The sequence below is a fragment of the Musca autumnalis genome, unplaced genomic scaffold, assembly GCF_047663935.1.
Source record: "Musca autumnalis isolate F117 unplaced genomic scaffold, ASM4766393v1 scaffold_4, whole genome shotgun sequence".
Taxonomy (NCBI): Eukaryota; Metazoa; Arthropoda; class Insecta; order Diptera; family Muscidae; genus Musca; species Musca autumnalis.
Window position 1 is genome coordinate 141,750,145 of NW_027411977.1, and position 8,900 is coordinate 141,759,044.

The 8,900-nt window shown below is 35.3% G+C and overlaps 1 protein-coding gene across 2 annotated transcripts; it reads right to left on the reverse strand.

Annotated features, from left to right (window-relative positions):
- Window positions 1-3,703: 3,703 nt before the first annotated feature.
- On the reverse strand, window positions 3,704-7,539 carry LOC141401366 (stress-associated endoplasmic reticulum protein 2). 2 transcript variants are annotated; one of them, XM_073981528.1, is made up of 3 exons: window positions 7,465-7,539; window positions 7,028-7,167; window positions 3,704-4,453 (listed from the first exon to the last, which is right to left on the reverse strand). In XM_073981528.1, exons 2-3 carry the CDS (start codon window positions 7,109-7,111, stop codon window positions 4,343-4,345), a joined length of 195 nt encoding a protein of 64 aa, XP_073837629.1. In that variant the 5' UTR covers window positions 7,112-7,167; window positions 7,465-7,539; the 3' UTR covers window positions 3,704-4,342. The 2 variants fall into 2 exon arrangements, with proteins under 2 accessions (XP_073837629.1, XP_073837628.1); XM_073981527.1 differs by having other exon boundaries at window positions 7,375-7,481.
- Between the last annotated feature and the right edge of the window lie 1,361 nt (window positions 7,540-8,900).

Consider the following 8,900-nt stretch of genomic DNA (forward strand, 5'->3'; position numbering starts at 1 on the left):
CTTGTAATAAGTATAATTATTTTTGTTATTCTTGTCAAGTCATCTTACTCTTCAAACGCAAAGCAAATGTTGGGTCTGCGGAAACCATCTATGAGCTACTACATAGGAAGACTTCATACCCCCATTATTACAAGTCTTCTTTTGTTATATTTTGGATTTACCGAACAGATTTAGAGCGTTCCGCTTAACTTAAAGTTAAAAGTGATGATTGCATTTCAAAAAGGAGATTCTTGGCATTAACTTTCAATGTAAAAAATATATTTTTAATGCCTCCAAATTGGTTTATTTTGCGTTTTCAAATCCATCAGATAGTAAAAGAACACATATAATAATGGCCCATAGGCTTTGTTTTGAGCCAAAGGGGTAGATTAAACTGATGTTGAGAAATATAGATTTACTCCATATTATTGTTGGGTTTTCATCCACCGCTTTTAATGAGGAGTCATGTTTAGCTCCAAAGCAGCTATGATAGAGAATACGTAGCCTTTAGGTATTTTGATACCTTTTTCATTCCATTGCACTTCCGGAGGAGCGTAATATTGTGCATGATAGTACGTAAACCGTTATGTGGACCGTCAAAATTATTGGGGCTCATTCGCATATACATCATAGCCGACCAAGAAGAGCGAGCGCTTAAATTGTTTATGTGTGGGTAAAATTACACTGACAGAACAGAACAGGGTGATGATTTTCATATTGAGTATGAAATGAAAAACACAGGAAAAAGTTGTCACGGCGTGTTAGCGTTCAGAGCCAAACATAGTGGTGGGTGTGTGGGTTCGAATCGTCGGCTTTCCTTTTTCATTTGCATTATAGATCATAAAAAAGCTCGATTAATAAATTTAAAAAAAAATTAATACTAAAAATGATCTTCGCCTAAAAAGACAAAATTTTCAAATAGAAAAAATATATTGTTGGCGCGTTCGCTTTGTATGACTAAAATTAAAAATAATATACAGTGAATCACAGTCAAAAGTATCCACTTCGGTTTTTTTTTGTTGCATTGCAGACGACGCATTCTGCGTCATTAAAAATATTAATACAAAACAAAAAATCATTTTCAAATTCTTCCCTCCACATATTTGCTGTACAACTGCAAAATCTTTTCAGTGTACCAAAAAAAAACAAATAAAGCGGCATCAACCTGCTTGCATGACATTCAGTACAAGACTGAAGTAAAAAAATCAAAACATTTGCTCTCTTACTTTGCGTTCGGGTCGCGTGTGTGTGATTTGCCGAAAAACTTCGTAACCATATCAATACCAACGAACGGGTTTGATATACATATGTAGTTCTTGGTGTGTTTGAGAGAAGAATTCTTGGAACAAGCTATGTTTAAGGTCTGTAGTGGAATTCTGTAACTAATTTTTTGTTATCAGTAAAAATCGGTAAATTTAAAAAACAAAATTATGAATGAAAATTACAAATAAAAGTTAAAACTGTCGCTATCTGTAGGTATTAGGGACGACTTTATTTTGGTTGCTAACTTAACGACAAATTTCATTAATAACCGAAATTAAAATCATTTTAATTTTACCGATTTTAGCCGGTAACCACTACTTCTCCCCACGACGAGGTGTTTTCCAGTTGCCCAACATCAACATGGATTTCGGAAAAAGCATAGTTCTACAACAGCATTAAATGCCATATCCACACATATCAGTAGAGGACTAAACCAGCAAAGGCCGAGCGACCGAACAGTATGGTGGCACTTGACCAAGCTGTTCGAGGATAAAGAGAAGACTAATCTCCAGCCATGTTTGAAACGTTGGGCAATCAACTATATGTGCGGACGCCAGTCGTTTGTGGAATTCAGAAACAAGAAGTCCAAACCCCGTAGAGTGAAACAGAGAGTTCCCCAAGGAGGGGTGATATCTCCACCTTTCTGAAATTCCACACCCTCCAGACGGTATAGAGATCGTGATGTATGCGGATGATTGTACGATTTTGGCGTCGGGTCCTATCATCGATGACATATGTGATAGGTTAATGTCTACATAGTTGACCTAGTGCAGTTCTTCCATCGTCCGCGCATGCCACAGCTATTTGCGATAAGATCAGAAGTAGGAACAAGGTGCTCAAGTCGCTGGCCGGCAGCACTTGGGGAGCTGACAAAGAAACCTTGTCGACCACCTATAATGCAAAAGGCCGGTCTGTGGTAAGCTATGCGGCGTCAGCGTGGTCTGCAAAGGTTAGCTCTACGAAGTGGAAGAAGATTCAAGCCTGCTAGAATGCTGCCCTGAGGACTGCAACAGGGCGCCTCCTCATGACACCAGTGGACCATCTTCATGAGCAGACGAAGATTTTACCGGTGCGTCAACACAATAAAATATGTCGATGCAGGACCTGCTTGGGTGATATCGCAGTGAGCATCCCTGTCACGATTTAATGGACAGGCTTCCTCCACCCAGGCACGTCCGGAGAGATCCTCATGATCTATAGAGAGAGGTCCAAAGGTATAAAAGAGAACCTCTATAACAACGAGCTTATCAGGCAGGCTTACTGTATGTCGAAAGAAGAATGTGTGCGAATGAAACACGCCCAATCTTTACAGCCAGTTTCTATATGTCGAAAGAAGAATGTGTGCGAATGAAACACTCCCGAACTTTTGTTTTCGAAATAAATTTACCTTTGCTTTTGCTTCAAAACAAAAACAAATTTGAAAAACACACAAGAGTTTGGACGTGTTTCTTTCGCATACATTCTTCTTTCGAAATACAGAAACAGGCTGTTAGTTTTCGAAATAATTTTACCTTTGGTTTTGCATCAAAACAAATTTGAAAAACACACAAGAGTTTGGACGTGTTCCATTCGCACACATTCTTCTTTCGATATACAGAAACAGGCTGTTAATTTTTAAGAAACAGTCCCTTTCTGTCTAGTTTTTTTTTTCTCATTTTATTGGAAAAAGTCATTAGTATGTGATTTTGATTAGATCAATTTTTAGTGCCCGATATTTTCTAATTTCGTCAAATGTTGGTTCTTAGTAAATAGATACGCTCTATGCAAAAAAATATGAATATAGGTCCACATTTTGGCACAACCGTTAAATATATGTTCTGTTTATGTTAATTCGAGAGTCTTGGCCATATTTTTCAAGTCCACGTTCCCAACCGATATGGCCTGGGGGGTGACAAACATTGTAAGAAATCTCAGAGAATGGAAATCTATAAGATCGGGACAAATTTTCTGAATTATCCACATAATTAGGGATGGTAGTTTTTACGCATATCGAGGAAAGGCCAATGACCCATAGTATTAAATACAGTTGGGCTGACTTCCGTATCGTCAGTTGCTTTATGAATGACTGAAAATCAGCGAAGTATTATTATGTTTCTTAACGCCGCTGTACTTAACAACTGCGAAGCTACGCGTTTCAAAACGTAAGGACGCAGGTAAAAAGCAAACATGTATCATTTTTATTTCTGATACATTTAGTTGCATTTTCGAGGAACAATGTATTAGTGTACAACTGAAATATTTTGACGAAGTTTAAACAAAGTATTCAAAAGTGGGAAGATATTGTAAGATATCCGAGGGAGTGGTAATCTATTTTTAGTTCGACTTATACATAGGTGAAAAATGTTCAGTATTGGTTGTAGGAATGGTAGTTGTTATCGTTCTTACACACGACGGGGAAATTTGTATCCAATTGATACAAAATACTTATGCAATGTTATGCCAAATAATATTTTCCAACAAATACAATAACATATTTCTTCTAATATTTATTGAGTAAAAAATTAATATACATATTTATATTATAACTTTTTTCACATTATATATCTTTTCATGCACATTTTTATACAAAAAAGAATATTATAATAGTTTTGAGTTATTTTATAAAGTTATTATAACTATTAACTACTAACTCTTAGAATTTAATGAACGGAAAATAAATCGTTTTAAACAAAAGACAGCAGAAAAGAAAAACTATGAAATTACTCGAACAATGAGGAATTATTACAATATTCTGCTTTTCAAAACAACGAAGGAATGTGTAATTCTTTCTAACACGACAAAGAAATGTCCACAAGTTAAAAGCAGTTAGTTATGCACCAAAGCATTTGAAGTTTAACATTGTTTTTTTATTTTTAAACTAAAATAAACGTCAGCATTTCTTTGAACCATGTCTGCGAATTCCTGTGTTTCCATTAATGTGTGCTAGTTAGTTGTGTTTACATTTGGCTAAAACGATTTGAAGTAAAATTCTCAGTTTGTCTTATAGCATAGATGTCTGTGTGGACTGTTGTTTCATGTTTTTATTATTACATATTTAATTATACGGTATTCTCCTTAGCTGATTCCTAATTGTGTGTGTGTCTCACTCATCTTTACTTATTTACGCAGCACGAATTGATTGGATGATTTGGAAAATCGCCGAACCGCAAACAACGAAAATGAATAGTGCCAAAAGCCAGGGACCGACTGGATATTGGTTTTCCTTTGTTTTCTGGAAGAAAAATATAAAAAAATTCGATTTAACTAAATATATTGTTGAAAATATATGAAATATTTAAACAATTGTTTTGTAATGATCATATTACTTTTATGGACCATACATTTGTTAATTTTGCTAAAAATATGTTCTAAATATGGTATAAGCTCCGTTCCAGAACCTGCAAAAATCTACTAGTTTACATTTTTTCCCTTTATACAAATAATACATACATATGTTCCCATACACATCCCCGAAGGGACACGGGAGACTCTTCTCATATCAATCAATGCACGCCGATTCATATTCAGAACAATCATGAATGTAATATCCCCGAGAGTTTTGTCTTTCTGCGTTTCAACTTAAAGGAAAGAGTGAGAAAACTCACGAGGAGTTGACATTCATGATCGGGTCCTACTTTTTTCGCCGAGTCCGAACGGCCTGTCTTACGAAACAACTTATAAAGAAGTTTTACATGGGGTATTTTTGCCAACGTTGGAAAGTATATTTTTGCCCGCCCTGAGAATCGAACCGCAGGCCTAATGGGTTCAAGGAGTACGTGTATACTATTGCACCACGGTGGCACCTCTTCATACACATGAAAGGATGTCTAACTTTCCTCAGGGCTATGTTCGTACGAGAACTCACTATGACAACACTTCAGATGACCAACTTTTGCTGATGGTAAGCATTATTAAAATCGTATTGACCTATACCAAACATCTACATACACATTTGCATGCAGTGGTTAGCAATAGCAGAGTAATAACCACTATGCTAAGGACTGTCCCAAGTCTATATTTCTCAGTCAAAGAATATATTTTCAGTTTATGTTTCCAAATCTACCTATACACAATAATGCAGCAATGCATTTGCTACCTAATGTCATCGACTTATCAGGAGGTCGCAGCATTGGGCACTCCTCACTCCTCGGCAAATATTCTTCTTCTCTATAATACGCCAATATCCCACAGGGGTAGTGTTAGTAAGTATTGTTGATTCACTTATCCACCATTGAAAATGCATAACATAGCAAACATAATGCCCAGGACAGAGTTCGTCCCAACAGAGGATGGAAGCAAGTTTTAAGTCCGGTTGTCTCGCTTATCTAACGTCGGATGTGAATTCCATACTATCTAGCAGGTATTTTGAGATCAAAACAGGGTCGCCTGTCGAGGTTTGAACCACCCTATTATCAAATGAGGATATCGATCAAGACGATCTTGCTTATTCCAAAATGTAATAGTCCAACATGTAAGGCCCATACCTATATACGGACATATACCCAGGGCGTGTGTGGTGAAAAAAGTAGAACACATGTATTCTTATGAGAACTACCGAAATACGTCGAGCGTATACTTTTTGTAAGTTGAAAAAGTTTAACTTTGACAGAACGTTATTGTTTGTATGTGTGTGTGTTTTGTATTTTAAAAACAAAAGCCCAACAAAACATGAAATACAATTCTTTGCCAAGGAAAATTATTTGTTTTACGAATGAAAACATTTAAGTAAGTTTCGGTCGCGAATGTTGTGTTTTAAATGTGATTTGGGACTCAACGTATTTGGGTAATGCGGACGCTCTGAGAGCGTTGTTTTGGTAGGTTGGTGAAATGTTTATGTACGTCCCGTCGTTATTTAGGTTTAGCAGTAATAGTCGAGTTTGATAACATTTACATATATCGATATATTAATTTTGTATTGGGGTGGCTCAAACCTTGACACCTCCCACAGTTGGTAAAGGTGTTAACAATTTCATAAGAAAACCACAGAGCCCCTGTTGTTTCCGTCATTAACTATGTACATGACTCTGTTATGGATATCATTTAGACAGGTTTTTGATCACGGCCCGAGATTTGTTTCTGAATACGTTGGTGGCGGACTACTTAAATATTTTTCGGCCTGTTTGTGAAGATGGCGACACTGAATCCAATACCGATCAACACGCACGCAATGTATTTCCTTTCGGAGTAGCACTTGCGATAATTATCACCACCTATCTCCGATGAGAATTGGTATCAGATTTTCTTGTTACAACTTTTACCTTGGCAGTATTCACTATTTTACTGTTCTTGTGACCAATACTAGCGAAAAATGTGTGAAAAACTTGTCATGATAAAACAAGTTGGCTGGCTGATTGCATCCAATCAGCATGTTATGTTACTACAAACATTTCTATGGAACATGTTTCTGTCGTTAAATTAATGCCGTAAAACTATCGTAGTAACTGGGGGAGAAATCAAATTTTCACTTTCCATATCGTCTTCATGTGTTCTTGTTCTGTTTTCCAATTGAGAGATAAAGCATGCTTTGCAATCTAAAGACACATTATTATTTAATGTTGATAATAAAAATATCGTTATGTCCATATCGTTAAGTCAATAATCTGAATTGCGAAAACAATATACAAAAGAAAAAAAAAAACAAATACACACATAAATATAAACTTGTTATGGCGGCGTGGCACTTTCGCCGAGTATATTTGTTCTACATCTTTCTAGGGGATTGGATTTATCTATCGCCTAACTTCAGTGATTCCCATCTTTAATCCATAACTAAAATACAAACTTATTACTTTTTCTAGCTTCTTACCGATGATTTTGGTACATTTCCACGCATTGTAATGTATTTGCTGGCCTTTTCGTTGGCGACTCTCATTCTTTGTGGTGGGGCCATTTTTTCTTCGTTGTTTTTTTGTTTCTTTTTTCCTTCACTGAACAACAAAAAGAAGTCTGAAAATGATTAAAAAATAAAATGTTTGTAAAATATGTTGATATGCAAATAATACATGTATAATTGACTTGTAGGCTTTGTATTGATATCGAATAAATAAATAAATAATTTATTCACAAAATGCAATACAAACAAATAACAAGAACTTAAACAAAATATTTTGGTACAATTTTGTTTCAATGTATAACTCTTCTATATTTACACACTTTTTATTTAAATATCTTGTTTTTCTTTCAATATTTTATTAGACCAATTCTTCAAAGAATGTTAAATGTTTAATGTTAATGTTTTAATACCTTCTTCTCGTTTCTTCGTAAATTGACACGTAAAAAACGAATTGACACGTATAAATACGATGATTATCAGTGTTGTATTCGGTGTATGTACAAAAAAAATCAACTCTACCAAAAAAATACCAAAAGTTGCAACTGTTTCTACGAGTCGTGCGTTACATTTCTCTTGTGCCAGACATTGAAAATATTACATGAATTTTTTTTTTAGCATTTTGGAAAGATCGAATGTGAAGGAGCACTGCTTCTCCCTTCTTATGGGTACTTTACACGATATGTTTTCTACATATGAGTTGTCACTTTGCATATACATTTTGTCAAAGTCGAGTTCTTTTTGTTTTCCGTTCACATATTTTGTTTTTGTTCGTCTTTTGTTTTCAATACATTTCAATTATTATGTCACTTGTTTTTACAAAAATATCAAAGATTTGTTAGCCCTACTGTCTGTGAATATATGATGGATAGCTGGCTCTTATGTTACACGCTAAAACTTTCATACGAAACTTTCCCAATATTTTGGCATTTTAGGTCGAGTAATTTCATAAAATTACTTTTGTGTGGAACTCGATCTATGAACGCCAAAATAACTTTTGTGTGGAACTCGTTCTTAGGTCGAGTTCCCCATTACAGTTATTTCATAAAATTACTTTTGTATGGAACTCGATCTATGGACGCCAAAATAATGGGAAAGTTTCGTATGAAAGTTTTAGCGTGTAACATAAGAGTAAGAGACAGCCGACAAATATATGTATGTGTTAGTAAATCAGAGTTGTATTTGCAGACAGATTTTCTTTTGTAAACGCCTAGTTCGTTTTCATGAAAACTTTCATAGTTTGGCACAAGACTTTTGTATTTTAATTGAAATCACCATTTCATTGATTTTATTGAAAATTAATGAAATTATGCATTCCTAGATTGAGCTCCATAGTCCCGGGCCACACTAGTATGAATTTCATTAAAAAATTTCATGAAATTTGGCGTTCTTAGCTCGAATTCCCTACTACAGGATTTTTATGATTTTACTCTACTATGGAACTCGATCTAGAGACGCATAATTTCGTGTCAAAATTTCAGTGAAATTACTGTAGTGTGGCCCGGGACATAGTAGGGTAATATCATGAAATTGCTGTAGTGGGAAACTCGATCTAAGAACGCCTAATTTCATGAATTTTTAATGAAATCGCTTTAGTTTGGACCTACAAACCACACGGTGAAACTTGCTCTAAAACATAGTCCCGGGCCACACTAAAGTAATTTCACTGAAATTTTGACACCAAATTATGCGTTTTTAGATCGAGTTCCACTGTCCAGGTCCACACTAGCGTGAATATCACTAAAACATTTCATGAAATTAGGTGTTCTTAAATCGAATTCCCCACTACAGCAATTTTATGATTTTACTCTACTAAGGACCTCGATCTAGAGCAGTGAAGACCAAAATC

Coding starts and splice junctions, on each gene's coding strand:
- LOC141401366 (XM_073981528.1), bottom strand. CDS start 7,111: ATGGCCCCACCACAAAGAATGAGAGTCGCCAACGAAAAGGCCAGCAAA. Junction 4,454..7,027: donor GAAATGTACCAAAATCATCG/GTAAGAAGCTAG, acceptor TTTTTCTTCCAG/AAAACAAAGGAAAACCAATA.